Source organism: Rissa tridactyla, chromosome 7 (genome assembly GCF_028500815.1).
Source record: "Rissa tridactyla isolate bRisTri1 chromosome 7, bRisTri1.patW.cur.20221130, whole genome shotgun sequence".
Classification (NCBI taxonomy): domain Eukaryota; kingdom Metazoa; phylum Chordata; class Aves; order Charadriiformes; family Laridae; genus Rissa; species Rissa tridactyla.
In genome coordinates, this window is record NC_071472.1 from 30256310 (window position 1) to 30275760 (window position 19451).

Genomic DNA, 19451 nt, shown 5'->3' on the forward strand with positions numbered 1-19451 from the left:
GAATTTACTCTACGCATTTCCAGTATATATCCCAAATACAGAAAGGATCTGACAGCCAGGATGCAGAAGTGTGCAGCAGGCTCGATAAATGTTGTGTAGGTTCAATTACCTGAGCCAGAAGATGTGACAACAGTGGTTTTCATCTCCAAGACAGGGCCGTTCAGCGAAAAGATACCAAATTTTGTAACTTTGTTGGGGGATTCTCACTTCGAGTTAAGCTGAGACTATCTCACTGATAACTGCAGGCACACCTATGACTCAAAAAAGGTTTCAGGATATTTATCTAGGAACCACAAAAGTGGGCTAAGAAAAAGAGAATCTGACTTTTTTTTTTTCTCTTTTTTATTTTTTAAGTACAAGGAAATTCCAAAACTTTCAGTATTGCAGGCAATTTACACCAATTACAAAACAAAAGACTATCATTAAAATTCCTAGACTGCTCTTAGACTGCATATGTAGTTTTTGATAAAACATGGCCTAAAGACCTCAGATACTAAGGGAAAAGGAAGAACAGCTCATGGCTCTTCATCCTTTTCTACAACAGCCCAATTTTCTTGAAAGTCTTCCTGCTAAACGCCTCCCCTTTTCTCTCAAATAAATCACAGATAATGACAGGCATTGATATAGTTAAATATTTCAACTTTGGTGGACAAAAGTAAATAGTTAATAATCAGAGTTCCTCACAGTTATAAATACCATTAACTGGCTCTCACAATCCTGCTGTTTCAAGGGGAGAGGTGACATTGAGCTTGCAGGGCAAAGAGTGAACATTTACCGGGTGAACTGAAGAGAAAAATTTTAAATAAGACCTCTAGTGAAAGCACTGAGAAGTGTGCTTGCTGCATGCTGTTTTTATTTAGATGTCAATTGGATTACAGTTGTGCTTATTTGTAAATTGGGATTTTTTTCAAAAAGGGAAGGTATACCAGGTTGCTATTTCTTGCACTGTTGTGTCTGCCTTTAGGCGACAAGCAGTTGCAGAAAAATGAAAATTACCAAACATAGAAAATCTACTGCCAAACTACGTCAGCATTCCCAGGGGCTGGGAAGGGAGGCAGAAGCAAGATGGCAGGCCAAGAGAGAAAAGTTTCTGCTCCTAGGAGTAAGGAGAGATGGAGCTTCCTGAGCACACAACTTTCTGAGGGGTCGGGTTTGGCCACCAGGAACTTGGAAGCTGCTGTTTGCGTCTACCATGATGATGGGAACAGGGTACGTCTGTACCTACTCTTGGTAAAGAAACGGCGCGGTACCTGTAGGGAAGTCCATTTCTCCCTGATAGGAGCAACCCTGCAGAGCCCCAAACACAAGCACACGTCTTGCAGTACAGGGATGAGAGCCTCTATTTCGAAAGGCGAGCTTCCACTACCTTTTAGGAGTTACTGAGCTTTGCAGAAGTGACTTCCTAAGGCTAAAGTCATCAAACAATTTAACTTCCTGTTCAAGCATTGCCATTACAGTGGTTTCACTTGGCTGCGCGTCATGTGCTGCAGAGGGAGGAGGAGAGAAGTTGTGTGAGGAGCCGAGGGTGCAGCCTGGCCCCATGGGGAAGGAAGGCTGGTGCCTGCAGGGACCTGGGAGACGTTGCAGTTCCTGCAGGGGGTGGGGACAAGGCGTCAGGCCCACCATTAGCACCATGCTCCTGGGGATCCTCGTGGTGCTCTGCTTCATCCCCACTGCTGATGTAACAGGTAACAAAACCCCCCCACATTTCAATCCTTTCCACTGCTTTTCCTCACTTTGATCATCAGGAGGGAGAAGGTCTGGTCTAGCTTTGAATTGATTTTGCACAAATTATTCTGTGTTTGGATGAAAGGGGAGAGACAGAGCATGCTGCTAAGACTGCACATGGATCAACTTGATATAACTAAGAGGCTGATTTTTATCCTGCCACAAGTATCCCTCCAAGATAAGACCCAAGAGCTTTCTTTGAATTTGACTCCTCTTTAGATGCATTTGGAAATTGCATGCACAGATAGCAGAGGGTTTATTTCACCTTTTCCCCCCAGCCTTTACAAATTTTGCTCACAAGTTCCTTCTCTCGGGGGGCAGGGGGGCTGAGCAGACCTGGTGCCAGTGCCTCTCCTGGGGCAGCCTCTCCACCACCCCCAAGTCCCCTGTGCAAAGCTCCAGGTCCCACCACGGCCTGGCTCGGTGTGATGGGCTGCAGAGCTGAGCCCACTCACATCTTCACAGGACTAGCAAATAAAAGGACCAAAAGCAGAGTTGCTTACTGAGCTCAAAGAGGGGAGGATGGGAATTGCTGAGTTTCTGAATTTTGCATTGTTTAGTAGTTTATTGATACTTACTAGATACCTAGCTTCTTTCCGAAAAGATCTTCAACAACAAAAAATGTCTGTTTGTGATTTTGAAATCCTGAGTCTTAGTGAATCTTTCCGAACCTTCAGTTGATGTGGCTGAGGGTATTTTGCCTGGGTGTTGTCTTGCTGATGCAGTGTTCATATGTTCAGAGCTAACACGTCTTTCCAAGGAGTACGACAAAATGCAAAGCAAAGCAAGGGATGAGGGCTTTTTCTAGGATAATCTTAAAACAGATAATTTTTCAAACCGCTGGCCTGTGAACTGTTGTTATTGGGTCTTCTCCAAATATCAGTGTTTTATATTTTACAGAGAGGAAAAAAAGTCTGTTTTCCAGTACAAAACTTTTCACATATAGAACATCTTCAAAGAGTTTCTAATATGAGAGATATTATTGAATCTATTTTTCCTTATTTCTGCCTAATTTTTCTATAATTCTTTTCCTCAGTGAAGGCATTGTAATTTGCATGACACCATGATCTACATTTCTTTAAACGATCATAGGCTTTCTCTTCCTTGTCCTTTGCCCACGTTTATAATTCTTTGTTTGCAATATCATAATTATTTCCACAGTGGGCCCCTGGCTTGTCAGAGAAGGCACTGATCCCCAGGAGGGCATAAGTATCAGCCATGGGTTAACAGTTTTAAAAACATTTCCATGAGGTGTGTACAGCTTTTAAGCAACTCCTTTGAATTGCAACAAAATAAAATACAGTGTGTGGTTATCAGACACAGGGGTTATGCCATGACTCTACAGACATTTAAACGCTGGTTTTGCATGAAGGACTTAATAGCTTCACTGAGACTATTCAACTGCTTGAAGAGAAGCACATGAGGTCACTTGCTTCTCAGGGCTCTCATCTTTTACCCGTACCTTTTCTCCACCTCTTCTCTTCATTTTGATTGAGATGATTGATCCTTAGTACATGGAAAACATTAAGGCAGGTCAAAACCCTGCAGGATTTCCTCAAGACACAAAGTGCAGTATAGCCCTCAGGTGTTTTGTTTTGGGGAAGACAACAGAATTTGTCCCATTCTGCTGTTGTTAGACTACCAGCGAGTGCTGCAGGTTGAATCTGAGTCACGGAAAGGGACTTAAAGATCAGTTTGTTCATTTCCCTTTTGCATGAACACTAACATTTACAAAGTTTGTCTTCCCCACCTTTTTGTTGGCAAAATAATTACCTTGCTATGGTCTGTCAGAGAAGCAACGATCAAGTTGCCTGCCCCATGTATTTTGTGAAATAAGTAATATAAGTGGGTTCCCACTGCAGCATACCACAAATTACCTCATCTTTTTACTACGCGCATAACCTTCTGGCTTATGGTCTCTGGGTGTTAAAAATCAACCTCTAGCCCACTAAGGTTACCAGAATGCAGACGGTTTATGGTTAGCTGAGATTAGGATGACATCAAAAAATTCTTGTTTTTTAAAAAAAATAAAAAAATATCACAAACTGACAAGAAAAACCCCTGTGCTCGCACAGAGTTTGATTAAAGTAAGAGTGTCACCTGGGCTTTATGTAGTACTATGCTTCCTGCAGTACTCACACTGAAGTAGGAAAGACTAGCAGAAAGCACGTCTGTAACGGCTAGAAGGGGCAGATCCCTCCAGCTGCACATTAGGCACACAGCTGGGTGACATAAAACCAAAGTAAAAGAGAAAGACCCTTGTACCTGGGAAAGAAGAGTAAAGGTGATTGAACAACAGATCATCAGCAAAAATGGAAGAGCTTTGTTTGTAACATAGCTGTGTGGCTTTCTGTTTGTGGATTAAATAAACTCCCTTCAGGTTTTCCCCTGTTCCTCCAGGGACTTAAGTGAGCCATTTCCTCATTGTGCTTATAGAAATCCCAACTTATCCCAGATTCCTTGCTCTGGCAAATAGCTTCTTGAAGTCAACTGGCATAGAAACGAAAGAAAGGAGAGCACAAAATATTTTTAGCAGAATATTTTTTCCAATAGCTGATGATGATTCATGGAAAGTTCTGGAAAAAAACCCCTTCAAAATAGTTATTTTCCATACTTTGTCGTCTCTATTTCACTTTCTTGGCAAATAAGAAAGAAAGAAAACAAAACTTCAATGAAGTTTTGCTTGCATCAGGGGTCCATGATTAGAGAGTCAGTATTTTATGGATATTATATATGGATGGCTTTTTTTTTCATGATGCAAAAAACCTTCACATGTGATTTTAACAAATGTCTAGCATGACAAATAAGGTATAAAAAGTTTAACAAATGTTTAGAGACCTTACACACTATTGCATGTAAATCCTAAGATTCTGAGAGACCTTGCAGCCTGTGCAAACTGACTTAAATGATTTTACATTTTTAGACTTCACAGCCTTTTGAAACTGTAGACAATGATTTTTCATAACTGCCATTTTCTTGGCTGGGTAAGGCCAAGATACAGATATTTATTACTATGCAGCATGACTGAACACAGCTCTGGAAATGGCAATCATAACCCTATTTAGGGGAAAGCATACACTAATGGAAACACATACTAAATGTTTCAGAGTTTCACCATTTTAACAAACCCAAAGCGACACTTACAAGAAAAACTGCCTCTGTGAAGGCAAAAGCAGCCTCAGCCCATGTTTGCTCAGAATGGTCCAGATCCTACTAAGAATATAATCAAATCCTATTCAGATCACAAGTGAAGTAAAGGATGTTTGGCCTTACTCTGTTTTCTCCATGAAACTAATACACATTTTGGCATGATTGACTTCCTTCAATTGAAAGAAAATCCAAGCCCGGAGGAGGAGGATGAGAACAGGGTCTGTCTAACATGCCTGTGGGGTAAGCCTGCCTTGTCCCTGCTGGCATCGCAGTCCAGCCAATTCATGTGGTGCTAATTAGTTCCTATAAATGAAAACCAAAAGATCTCCCTCCATCAATTTAGATCTGAACTAGTAGACCCACTTTCTGAAAATGGATTTGGGTGCTTAGCTTAAATCATGTAGGAGCAGTCTTCATTTAATGATCCATAAATAAACATTTTCTCACTGCTCGGCCAGCCTGCATCCTAACATCAGCAGTATGGGGCTGGGTTATCAACATCCAGCCTGCATGCCGAGGCTAACAGACTGGACCATAAATCCAAGAGGTGGAAATAAGTTAAAGGAACTTATTTTTTTAGGTGGGTGTATCAAAAGAGACTGTTTGCCAATTAGCACAATACCATGGCAGGGACATAAATAGTCCAAAGCTGTAGTTAAATAGCGGAGCTCAAGGCATGAAGCTATGTACTAAACATCAGGAATTCAGATTAGCTAACAACAGCAGAAGGTGGGGGTAAATCATAGGGGTCTGCAGATGAATCAGAATAACATTTTAAGGTGGTCCCTCAGTGATGAGATTTTCAGTGTTCTTTGTCTTTCCTCTGGCCATAGCGGAAATCTGATCAGGCTGAGCAATAAACATTAGTTTTCTTTAAGTACTTACAGTGAAAAGCAAGCAAGCGTTTTTCTGAAGTGTTATGCTTTTGCAAGTGTCTGTTCCGGGATGCCTATTTTGGTTGTAAACTCTGAGACAGAAAAGGTCTCTTCTGAAGGTGTAGTCGGTCCCTTTGACAATCAGGGTTGTAGTGGTGGGCACTGCTACAGTGCAAATCAGAAGAATAAACTCTGTCTCAAATGAGATGTGTAGAATTCTGCTGTGGTAAAGGTAGAACAATTCTAACGCAGACTTAGACTTGCACATTGCCATTTAGGCCAAAGATCCATTTTCTGGCCAAAATAATATGACCAAATACCTCATCTAAAGGGGTGGAATCCAAACCTCACCCCTTACTAGAACGCCTTATAAGCCTATGTGAGAGCCTTTGTCGGAAAATGCTGATTCGATGAAACTGAAGTGTTTTGCTGAAATGTCTTCATTTCGATGAAAATTCACCACAGGCAGCACCTCAAGCAGAAACCTGCCCTGTCTGTTATTAATCTGCTGCTTAGTATCAGGATTCCAAGATACGCGTCTCTTTCTGCTGGAAAGCCTGGAAACACTCATCCTTCATCAAAACAAAGTTTCACAGTGTTTGGGTTTCCTGAAAAACATGGAATTTCAGAGCCGTGACGAGCTCTGCTCCACCCTCCATGCTATCTTGAACAAAGAGACAGAAGGAAGATGGACTATAATCTTTCTTTGCTAAAGACAAGGCAGTAGAGCATTCCCTGTCTCATATCTTCCTGCTCTCATGAGAGGAGAGGGCTGGTAAATTAAGGCTTTCAGTGAGAAAACGAACTTCAGTGGTTTCATGGGTTGGGCTGGTAACTGGAGAACTTGCTAGCCGTGGGTTGTTTTTACTGCCCACACCCTACCACTAGTCCCGGACATCTCATGCATCTCTCTGTGTTTACTTTACCCTCTGTATCGCATTCATCCCAAAGGAGTATCCTACTCAAGAGTTTGGGGTACTCCATCTTCTCGTGCAGGTGTGAACATACTAAATGTATCCATTTGGTCCTAAATATTGTTAAACATGGTGAAATTCTTGTTGCTGGGCATTCTGGCTCTGGCCTGCTTCCCACTCCATTTCCCTGACTAGCCTTTTTTAAGTCTCTCACATGGATTAAGTAGAAATAATATAAATTTTGCAGCATATTTTGAGGACAAGAGATACAATTGTCATTCTCACAACCACAGCAATTCTCAGGGATCTATAAAAGGCTACTAAGACCTATATGAGCTGAGCTTGCATGAAGACTTACGCAGTCATATACACACACAAAAGGGCTGTCTGTAGTTCTGGCAAGAACTCCCTTCCTCTTTACTTACGAATCATCGTTTGAGAAGTAGGGCCTGATTTGTATAGAATGAATTTTCTTGGAAGAAGTCGTCTTTCTGCATAGTCCTTGCAGAGTTTCATTGTTTGGCAGATGGTAGCACAGAGGTCTACATGTCAGAAAACATTTCCTGTTTATGTATCAGTCCGGTCAATACAAATTGAATTTTACCTTTGTGTGATGTGTCTTTTTGCAAGCCATTCAAGTGCTAAGTGCCAATGCAGTGTCAAATTAGTCAGCTCCTGAGTCCTTTGAGAGATTAAGAATCTACTACAGCTGCTAGCTAGAGAAATTACTTATTTTACATTAAAATGATAGCAATTCATGCTTTTAGTGCTCATTATCCAAGGTCCAAACCCTTGAAATGGTTCATCAAATTCGACCTGCAAACTCTTCGTGTCTCCTCCTTGGATTAAAAAGCAAATGCATAAATAATATTCTCTTATCTGACTGCTAAACTAAGCATTTAATTCACAGTATTTTCACTCCATAATGTCCCCCAGAGAATCTGCTTGCTAAGGAAAGGATGGACTACAGTGGCCTTATACATACACACACACAGAGTAGCCCACTGAGCCCTGACATTAAATCTTAATCACATGGGCCACTTCATGTACTAGTGTTCTAACTCTGAAGAAAAACACTCTTGACCTCACAGTCTCCCCTCATGACTATATAATTATTTATATAGAGGGGGGCTGCTGCAACAAGAACTCCTGTGAGAAACTGCTTCTGGAGCTTGGTGGTTACGTAGTGCCTAGTAGGGAGTGTCAGCAGGAGAGAGGAGATATGGAGAAGAGTTGCACGGGAAGATGTGTGGTTCTGAAGTCTCATACTGTATTTTATAAACAAGTGTTTTTCTCACTCTCTCCCCTCCCCTCCCTTCCCTTCCAGAAAACAAGATTTTAGTCTCTCAGCGCCCTTTGCTCACTGTAACTAACAAAACTGCAACTCTAGTCTGCAACTACACATACAATGGAACAGGGAAGGAATTTCGAGCTTCGCTGCACAAAGGAACGGACAGCGCAGTTGAAGTTTGCTTTGTTTCATGGAATACAACCAAAACTAGCAGTAATTCAAATAAAGAATTCAACTGCCAGGGGATTCATGATAAAGACAAAGTAATCTTCAGTCTTTGGAATATGAGTGCCAGCCAAACTGACATCTACTTCTGCAAAATCGAGGTCATGTATCCACCCCCATATGTCTACAATGAGAAGAGCAATGGGACCATCATTCACGTGAAAGGTAAGCCGGGAAATCTCTGTAGACCAGTATCCTCCCTATCCTCCCTACACACTCCCAACATGACTACTGGAGGCAGTCGGTTTCCTTAAAAAAAAAAAAAAAAAAAAAAAAAAAAAAAAGAGTTGGATTGCCTGGTAAAACCATATTCTTGCAACTGATGTCCTGAAGAAGACATCTTAAAGGGATGATTAATATAAATGGCACATTGGAACAAGGAGTAAATAAGCAGAGATTGAGGTTTTTGCTCTCATGTACTTAAAGTTTTCTTTGTTCTTTTCTTTAAAGAGACACCCATCCAAATACAGCCTCAGTCTGAAATTCCTTTGTGGATTATGGTGGCAGTGACTGGAGTTCTTGCTTTCTACAGTATGCTAATAACAGCAGTTTTTATTAACTATTGGGTAAGAAACTACTGTTTCCCTTTGCTCTATATGCTCTTTGTTCCTAGCTCATTTCTCAGGCTACACTTGCCACATTTATCACAAACTCACCAACACCCCTCACTTCAGGGTCACAGTGCTTCTTCACCCCAGCTATATATGCACACCCATGCTATGCCCCACATGAGTTGAAATGCCAAATGCTCTCCTGGTGGGCAGCTGGAGCTCTGCAGTAGAGTCCTAAAGCTAACAGTAATGTCCTGCACACCAGCAACACCAGCACAGTGTCTCTAGCTCTGCCAGTTGTCCCTGTCAGGGAAATCTAGTACAAGGATTCCTGGCAAAACCCTTTGAGACTATACTGACATTAGGAGCTCACCTACAGCAAAACAACCTTTAGGGAACCCTCAGTTGGCCCAAGAACACCTGCACCGATGTCTTGTGCCTATCCAGCAATTCCCTCAAGTACCCACTACTTCTGTCAGCTCAACTGCAAGAGAAAAGGAGCACGGGGATCTCAGCAGTCCCTCGTCTGCTTCTGTACATTAACCCTAAGAAAGCTGATACAGTCTTATGGCTCATTATTTTTGCTTTCTAATCTTTCTGGAGAGTCGGCTGGCCCAGGTCACATCCAGTTCTGCCTACTGGAGTAAAGAGAGAGTGAGCCATGATGCAGAGGCAGCGGAAGGACATCTTACTAGACAAGTCTTAGGATCGTGATCTCCCAGAGCTGATTTACTCTACTTACACCACATGGGAAAGACTTGAACAATGACCTTAGAGAGCTCTGTTCCTTGCACTCTGCCTTTCCCCTGTATATTTGGTGTTAAATAGCAATTTTCAACACATTTACGAGGTAGCCTTTATAAAGAACCTGGAGTCCCTGACAGGTTAAATGTTGCCTGTATACAGAAAGCCACTCTCAGTGCTAGCTGAAGCTTGAGATCAGTTAAGTGTTTCACAAAAATACACTTGCTCAATATATGGCTATTTCTGATGGAAAACAATCAAATGGGGCATCGCCATAGGAAAATACAGAGGCAGGTTAAGTGGTCTTTGTGCCTTATTGTCGAGGCTGACTCGTAGGAGAGCTGAGAGGATTACAGCAAACAGCTGCTGGCGTTACAGTGCTGTGCCCTGGTGAGATACTGTAGCTTTGAATCCATCATTTACAACTGGAACCATTTTCTTGCTGCTATATTTGTTTGGTACCTCATGACTACACACTTTGGTACTAACGTGTCTGCCCCTAGCAAGAGTGACAAGGCTGCATTGCGATGTGTGCTGTTTGCTGCATCAGTTTTTACCTGCTGTTATCGCTGCTGGTGGTGGTATTCCCCTGATAATATGTACCCAGAGTGTGGATGGATTTAGAGTGTTGCTGAATATAAATACAGCTGCCTAGGTGACATTGTGAATTGTAAAAAAAGGTCCTAAAATATGATACTTGACAGCCATGGCAAGCCTGTTTCACTTGAGTTCCTGAAAGCAGCTAAAGATTTGTCTATTTTCACACAGTGCCTTCCCTGGAGGAAAGCTGCTTTCCTCTCCAAAGGTAGTAGTCTTTGATCCTGTAACAGTCCAGCATTCGCTCATGCTAGCAAGATGTCTTTCTCCTGTGCAAAATTACCTCTTAGGTGAATTAAAAATGCTATATTATGGAGATAAACACATACAGGTAAAGGTTTTTTATCTAATGATTTACATGCATCAACCGCATTGCATGGCTTAAGCAGTATGTAACTTATGTTAAACATCTTGCATATATATGACATTAATATTAAAAAAGCTTAAAATGTTTCACAGTAACTGCCCCACTCTGCATGTACAGCATAACTCAGCCATCAGATTTTCTAATACAAACATCCTCCAATTCCACAGCATCACAAGTGCATTTCAGCATACGCAAATATTTATGTACATAGGAAGGAAACTTAAGGAGTAAAAAGGAGACTGGAAAAGAAGGTATGATCAGTATTAAGGAAAAAGCATGGAAGCACTTTACCTAGCCCCTGATCAATAAAACCTTAAGCTACACAAAACCACTAACCTTGTGCCCAGCCTGCAGCAGTCAGAGGTTCAAATGCTGCTGTAGCCACAAATTTCCTCTGTGATTATTTCACCTGTCTTCTGCTGCTCCCATTTGTGAAAGAGAGGATGCTTCCCTTGTCTCATAGGGGCATTATATGGCAGGAATTCAACAGTAGAACTGAGATTTTTGAAGCCCAGATAGTGAGACAGATAAAAGATTAATATCAGCTCTGATTCTTTTGCCCCTTGAAGGAAAGATCAGAACAACATATACATTGTGTGTTATTGCTGTAAATGGTAGGCAAGCCATGATACACATAGCCTAGGCTGATTTTTCCTGCTCTTACTCTGTTCAAATTAAGCTAATTTCTTTTTTCCTCCTAATAAATGAGGACAGCCTTCACTTCTCAGACTATATTGCTTCTGCTGAGTCATTCCACAGCTGAGAATTGATGGTGAGAGGCATCAGTTTGTATCCTTGGTTTGCAGCATTCCTTTACCTGGAGAACTAGCACTGTAAATCTCTCAGCAGATAAACTGGACACCTACATTCAGGTTGGGAAAATTCCATAGATTATTTTATGAGAACATGTGTTCTAATTCCTCTGTAAATGTATTTAAACCTGAGGCTGCCTTAGAAATATGACTACTTCCCTGAACCAGGACCTAGGGCCAGAACTGTCGCCAGTTAATATGAGAGTTGGGTGAGACAATTTGTTAATTCAAAGAAGGAAAATTAATCAAATCCATTATTAACAGTCAAAAGCCCTCTGCTCAAAGGAACCCTGTTCCCTTTCTTCTTCTCCCTTTTTGAATGAGCGTGCCAGGTGAGGCAGACTAATTGCAGAAAAGTTTTCCCACTTCTCTTCCCCCTTCTCCCACAGCAAAAATCCAAAAAGAATATGTACCACCAGAGTGACTACATGAACATGACACCCCGGCACCCACCGTACCAGAAGAACAAAGGTTACCCATCCTATGCGCCAACACGAGACTACACTGCATATCGGTCCTGGCAGCCGTGATACCCACCAGCTGACCCACCAGTAGCCTCGTGTGCGTCTAGGCAGACACTTGCTCTTGGGCATGGAAGGACAGCTGCTCATTTTCTCATCATGTTTGTTGTTATTGATCATGGAAACCTACACCATAGCAAGTATTGGCTAAACTTTGATATAATATTCTAAAAGAAAAAACAAACAAACATAAAAAAGCAGGAAAAGGGGGGATGGGGGAGAGGGAAGTAAAAAAGGATTGTTCTACATGACAAGCAAAAATGAGATACAACTTGTGTTGAGGGTTGTCAGTGGGTAAGACAGAAAGATGGCATCAGACCTCAGAGCGGATCTCCTCCTAACACTTGTGGTTTTGCTCAGCTGTTGGGAGAACCAGAACTTCTGACCTTTCCCAATAACTGCTGCCTTAGATTTAACCCTTAATTTCCTTTCCTGTGTGTTTAATCCTCAGAAACCCTTGCTGCTGTTAAATGTGGCAAAATGTAAAAAAAAAGGTAATGTTCTCTTCCCTACAAGATCAGGGCACAGTTTGAAGTTCAAAACACATGCTTGAAAGAAAGATGGAAAAGTCAGCCGGAAGGTATCCAAGCTATTAGGCTATGGCAACAATGGGCTGCCAGGACAAATCAAGCTGATTGATAGAAAACTACTAAACCTTCAACATGTGAGTCCTTATGCTGGACACTTTGTAAATCATTTGAAGTCACGAACAAGCAACTCCACAGAGTGAGAAAGTAATCAACCTGAAGACAAAATCAAGACAAGCAGGAGAGGAAGTAAGATCTGTTGTTGTCATGAAGAACCCCATTTCTGTTTTGTTTGCCTCCTACAGTGAGGGAACGTAAGTCATATGGGAAGCATTAGAAGACATAGAGGTCAGATTTTGAGGAGAGCTTTACTTTAATCTTTGAAATTTTTTTCTATCCAAAAGGCGTTCTGCTGAGTCCTCCTGAAAATTCATGCACATCTTCTGGCACCTAGGTTGTACCAGAGCTCTTTTGAAAATCTGGGTCCAGTTATGAGCAACTAGAGATCGCTTGAATTTTTTTTCCCATAAGCACCCAATTTTGGGGGTGTGAGAGGGTCCTTCATTCCTACCAAGGTGAATTGGATCTGCAAGTGTTCAGCTGCCTGGAAGGACTGCTCTGGGCACTTCAAGGAACTTTGTGTTAACTGGAGGTTACCTTTCTATCTAAAGATGTTCTTCAGGAATGCTCCATGCCGGAGAAGGACAAAGACTTCAGCAAAACCTGCTTCATTCTTTCAATTAAGCATGTTTACATTAACAAGACATCCTAAACTGTAATTGGGGTTGTCTTGGCATAAAATCTCTTTTCATACTAAAGAGAATGAGGTTTATTTTATAGAGACTACTGAACAAACAATTAAATGACAAATAAATCCATATTCCCGCCTTGAAATAAGATGTGGATGTACAACACTTACTTTCCTTTAAATTGGGATAAGACTATTCTTTCTCTCTTTGAGGGTACATGACAAAAATAGAGATGTGGAAGTGTGTCAACAATCTGCTTTGACATCTTAACCCAAGAAAAAAACTTTGGCAGTTCCAAACTGGAAGTTTTATTTGAGTTTGCTGACTGAGCCCCACACCATTCCTTCTGAGTCATATCGCCATGGACCGTGTTCCTGGAGGGTGCTGTGCCACCTCTGAGCAACGGTGAGGTGCCTGCTGTTCCCCCAGCCGGGCACAGCTCTGCCAGGGCAGGGCCCACAATGCTAATGGCAAGCTTGGCCTGAGCGCCCACTGCCATGAGGCAACACGGTGCATTTGGCACAGGACTGTGGTCTTAGAGCCAGCAGGCCCCGAGAGCTTTGCTCTGGGTCAGTTCAGCAAACTCAAAAGCTCATGACTGGGTTGAAGAACTTCAAAACAAAGTCTTTTTATTTATTTCTTCTCCTTTCCCCTCACCACATGCACAAACCCCCCAAGGCTGACATTTTTCCACATACATTTTTTATTCTCTTTTCCTGAAAAGCCTCTTGCTGCGCCTTTGTTCTACAGCTGAGGCAGCGAGGAGCACGTGCAGGGAGCGGAGGGCATGGAGCCAGGCAGGACCCATGGCGGTCCGAGCTTGGCCTTCTTTGCTGGCACTGACTGAGAGGGGATGCTAACACCTTGCCACCTCCCTCCTGACTTGGAGGGGAGAAGTGGATGATCATGGCAGAGAGCAGCAGGCTGGGCACAGTCCTCCATCTCCATACAGCACTGTCTTGCCATGCTCCGTTCAATTTACCGGTGTTGTCATTGTATAACCCAACATTAACAAGTGCTCTGATTACAATGCGATGCAAAAAATCACATCTTGTAGTGCAAAGGTAAGGTGAGATGACAAATGTATATCAAAAGCATAAAACAGGATAAACATTCTTTGTTTAAACTGTATATGTGTATTTTTAGATATAGACGTTTCTATTTCATGATATCTATATTCCTTAGAGTTTCATTATACTTTTTGCAATCTCCTTTTAAAATTATTAAATAGATACAGTAAATTAAATCCTGAATAAATGCCTTGGCCCTGAGGCTAGTCAGAGGAAAGTATTACTTTCTAAAGAAAATGTCGGTATAATTTGCTTTCCTTCCCCTAACACTTTTGTAATTTCCATATTTAAAACATACTGATAGCTCCCAGAACATGATACTGGAAAGTAAGTCCTGGAACATCTGGAACGGGTATTAATTCATTTGACTGACCAAAAAGAAAGGGAGATACAGGGAAACATCCTAAATTTATGAAGAAAAAAATGAGGAGAACCAGGACAGGACAAGCTCCAGCACTGTGTTAAAATGAATATCGCTGTTACATTAAAACACTGTAGGGACACGAATTACAGACTGTTGGAGATAAGATACCAGTAAATACCTTTTATCCACCACTGTAAGGGACTAAAGGAAAGTGTTTGCAGAGAAGCAAGCCAGTTAAGCCTAGAGTCTGGCTCTGCATGTGTGGATTAGCATATACGACAAACAGAGCAATCCTAATTTATTCCATCTGGTTTTAGGCAATGCAAAACATGCCAGGACAGCCCTGGCCCTCCCTGGCCCTGCCTTTGGGATCTATATGCTGTTTACAGCATGATGTAAAGAGAAACCTCCCTGTGTTGCTGCTCCAAACTCGGAAACTGGCCCTCATGGAGGGCAACAGGACACCAATAGAGTTTTCTGCCTTGCACGCAGGTCTTAATTCAAATGCAAATATAATCCTGCTGAACAATGATTTAATTTTTCATCCTCCTTTCCCCTACTTCTGGATCTCAGTGTCAAACGAACATCTGATCTGCAGTCATCATATCTGAACTGCAATCAACATATGTTGCAAGGGGTCAACCAAGGGTTGTGCAGCTCCAGCCCACTGCATGCTGATTCCTGTTCTGCACGTCTCCAGCACAGCACAAAGCAACAGCCTGGCTTTTCTATGCTTCCAGGAACCAAGCCCCTAGGAGATGAATGCCGAGGAGGTAGCATGTGCTATCTTTGCAGTATCTTGAACCTTCACCATTGGGGTTGTCAGGTTTACTAAAGCCAAAAACTCTCGAATGTTCCTCAGCTTTGAATCCCCCAAATTCAAATATCCTCCTCCTGTATCAGATTTTTCAAAATACCTCTTCTTTCTTCTGCAGCTATAAACATGAACCCTGCACATCTGTCAAGCAATATCACATCTTCCTTCTTTGCATATGATGTCTTTTACTTTCATTTCTATGCTGGACTCAGCAGTTCAGGAACCCATTCAGTTTGCTAATCTGCACCATTGTGCAGCCTTCCACGTGTTCCCCTGACTAGTTACTTGCTTTACAAAGACTGTCTTGTATGGTAAGGAGTTGTTATAGGAGATTGGAGCCATGTGGTGATTGGATAGGTACTCATTTTCTGTTCGAAGGATTTGGGGTCTTTCATCCCCTGATTTTTCCCATCATCTTCAGATTTTCAGTCGTGCCGAACAACCATGTGGGAATCCTACACACCACGTGCTTCCCACAGTGCGTATAATTCCTGTATGTTTCATTTCCTGTGCATAGCAGGCTTTTGGCTATTGCCAACTTCATTATGCCTGTAGACATGCCCTGACAGCAGAAGCAACTTCGGCTGCTGATGGCATGTTTGATACTAGTAAGTAACATGGTACAAAAAGCTTGAGTTTTAGGAGTACACAAGCAAAGGCTTCAGTGCTAAAGATCAAATCTTTCCGCTTTCAGCAACGCTTTTGCTGTGTGACTGGAAAATACTTTATTCAAGATGAATCACAGACTAAGACATAATTTTGTTAGTCACTCACACTAACCAGAAAACAGGTTAGGGTAATGAGTACAACATCAGCTTTCTTAAGGTCCAATAAAGAGTGCAAAAGGCTGAAAAGAGCACTAGGCAGTAATTTGTAGCCAAAGTCAGTGTCTGTAAGTGGCTGTAAGAGAGAAACATTACTAGCTGCTTATCTTGATGCAAATGGATTGTTCTTCACAATTAGGTGCTTTTGTTAGAGCATCACATTACAGTATGTTGCTATTCCAGCCTCAGGGGCATGCAGATAGTCTGATGCAGCCAATTTGGCTAACAAAGTATTAGGAGGCTGCCAATTTCATACAAACCCGTTTTCAAAGAGAGAAAAAGTTGAATGGTCTCAAATTCATGGTGGTTCTTTCTTTCTTTTTTTTTTTTTTTTTTTTACTGGATCTCCAGGATCAGGGCACTGGTTCTTACCTTTTCTCCTTTTGTTGTTAATAAAAACGAAAAGAAACTTTATTTTCAGGACCCATAAACTTACCAGGAGCACTTCAGTTTTGGGGAGCTGGCTCCATCTTATTCATCTGACCATTGAAATGACGAGGAATTTTCAAATGCCATAGTTTTCCTAGCCATCATATCATTATGTGGCCACATCACTAATTTGCCTCACTGGCTTTTTATTCCTTCAAGGGAACTATTCTGGATCAGGTTGAAGTGTTCTCATGGGCTGGAGCAACTCTGGTTTTTCAGTCAGGAAAGATTACTCCCTAACCAGCAAAAACAAAGATGCAAACAAGCAATTTGTAACAGTACAGTTCTGTGGAAATTAGTATAGTGGTTTCAATCTGGTAGGAGGATCAAATGGCCTTTTTACAAAATCCTTTTGCTCTAAAATAAAGAAGCTTAAGAAATTACATACTAAAGTACCTTAAAAGAAAAGAGATCAGGTTGCAAAATTAAGAAATCAAAGGCAGGAAACGCCAGAAGGAAGCTTTCCTATCCAGCCTCTCTTCTGCCCCCTTGTGTGACCAGAGTGGCTCTTTAATTACAATTGCGTTTTTTTCCCTGCCCGCAGGGACTTTGCCTTCTAATCTAAGCATAGACTGCTAAAAGATGCTGGTCCGCTCCCTTGCATTGGGCGCAGGGCTGCAGTAAGAGGCTCCAGGTATAGTCAGAGTAGGCATTCGGTGACACTGCAGGTAGAGTCCGAGTGACATCTCAAGCGCTTCATACAGAGGGCTGTAGCAGGACACAACCATCAATCAGGCTAACTTAGACAACAGCTAAATTAATGCCTGATAGCCTTGTCAGTGCCCCACTAAATTAGATCACTCTGTTGTGAGTCAGAATGAACTAATTTTCCTGCTATGCTTGCTGCCTGTGACAGCCCTTGAGCTACTTTGATCTTCAAACACCAGTGGTCAAGATGAGAGCTGAATTTTTTTTTTTTTCTCATGAAAATTGTGAAGTAGGCTGCTTGGATTTCTTCCTGGGCTTCTCAGCCTTCCCTATCAGAATCAAAACTGTCTGGAGAAAGGAAGTTGTTTCTCTGTTTGCATAGGTCATCAGCTCCTGATGCCCAGGGACAGAGGCTGAAGTCCATGGTGGAATGTTGCCTTTGGGAGCTTTAACCCATGTAGCTCTTTCTCTCATTAGCAGAATGCTGACACAAAGCCAATGTTTTATCTTAACAACAACAAAGAAGTATGAGAGATACAAAATTGGACAGCAAGGGAATAACCTCTCTCCCTGCTGCAGACACACAAAGTTGACACTACTTTCAAGTCCAGCGCTGTGATGGAGCAATCCACCACTAAAGATGGGAGAAGCAAAAGGGGTTAAAGGAGAAACCACTCTGAAACCACTTCAGTGAAACTCTGGAATAGTCCCTCAGGGAATGGAAATGAACAAACCAGCTGCAGGATGCACTACACAAAGCAGACTTCTGCCTCTCCCTGGCCATATACTAGAAATAACAGTATTAAAAACATCCTAGTCCTTCTTTCCTGAAGAAGTACTTTTTACTGCACAGGTTGCTATGTGTCAATGAGAAACTAGCTGCATTGATGGTGAAAGCCAGGTTAGGTCTTTTGTGTGGACTTGGGTGTGCTGTTGCGTCCCAGGAAACTCTTGAGATGAAAGCAGTGAATTATATTCAAAGGTTGATGGCCAAGCAAACCACAGCAGGCTGGAAAGGCAGGATGGATGAATAGCTGACTGCAGGAAAAGTGGAGTTAAGTGACTCCAGGGCTTGTCTCCAGCAACTATAGAAATGCATTAGTTTGGGCTGCAGCTCTAGTGAATTTCCTCCAATAAAAGCAGCCCTTGGAAGGATGAAGGTTCTGTGGTTATTTCCTGAGATTTAGGTCAAAATAACCATGCATATACACCTAACCAAAAAAGATTTTTAAAATACTCTTATTTCTGCCTCTTCTCCTTTCTGAACTAAATGATTGCTTACTTACAAATGCTACATTTAACCAGCAGTATAAGGTTTTAAAATCAGAGTATTCCTCTCTTGTTACCCTTCTATCAATATTTGTGAAGGAGTTTCTGTTGTAGTTCTGCTATCTGATTTCAAACCACTGAGGCAGAGAGGCAAAATGAAGACTGGGGTATAGGCGGAGGATATATGTACGGCAGCTCAGTGCCGCATGGCAGTACCTACACAACTGTGAAAGATAGCAGGCACAAAATGCAGTTCAAAGAGTCCATAGGTTACATGAGCAACTTGGTGAAAAAATGTCAGTTAGAAACAAGCAGCAGAAAACAGCTCTGTTTTCCTATTGCTGTGGCTTTTCTTGGTGATGATGACATACAAAGATTAAGTCTAACTGCATGAGCTCCAGTTGTTTATCTCCTTTATTATCATCGACAGCAAGTGAAAGAGATGTGTGGGTGCCACCTGCAAATAAAAGAAGTTGCATTTCTGAGAGAAAAACATCTGCAGATCAGAGAAGGCAAATGCTCTTTTTTAATTCATGCATATCCAGTTTCCTTCCCGTCACTAATCTGCAGCACTGAATTTAGTCTCCTGAATTTCCTTAGCTTTTATTATGCTGAAAGAGTGCAAGAGACAGAGAGAGACTAGGGGACTTGAGCAATATCAAGTGCCCAGAATGATTGCAGATCCCCGAGGTCATTTGTAAATCAGTAAGATAGTCTGGCTCTCAGGGCATGGAGTTTGATTTTCCCTCCCCTGTCCTCCCATCTGCTGAACTATGGGGATTTGCAACAAGAAAGGCTATCTATCTGCCGTGCAATCAATTCACATAAGAACATTTTGTTCGGGCTGCTATTGAGGGATGCTGGCAGAAACTGGAAGCCCTGGTTCACCACCCATGGCGCAAGTGTTAGCGTCTGCATAGAAGATGTAGAAGATGTGGTTCTTCTGTGCTTGCATGTTTGTGTCTGTGACATAGAGGGA

General features: G+C 42.0%; 1 protein-coding gene across 1 annotated transcript; it reads left to right on the forward strand.

Moving 5' to 3' along the window:
* The first annotated feature begins 1503 nt into the window (after positions 1 to 1503).
* Positions 1504 to 13405, forward strand: CD28 (CD28 molecule). Its single transcript, XM_054210044.1, has 4 exons — positions 1504 to 1688; positions 7995 to 8348; positions 8634 to 8749; positions 11644 to 13405. The coding sequence occupies exons 1-4, from the start codon at positions 1541 to 1543 to the stop codon at positions 11782 to 11784; spliced, it is 759 nt and encodes a 252-aa protein (XP_054066019.1). The 5' UTR covers positions 1504 to 1540; the 3' UTR covers positions 11785 to 13405.
* Positions 13406 to 19451: the final 6046 nt, after the last annotated feature.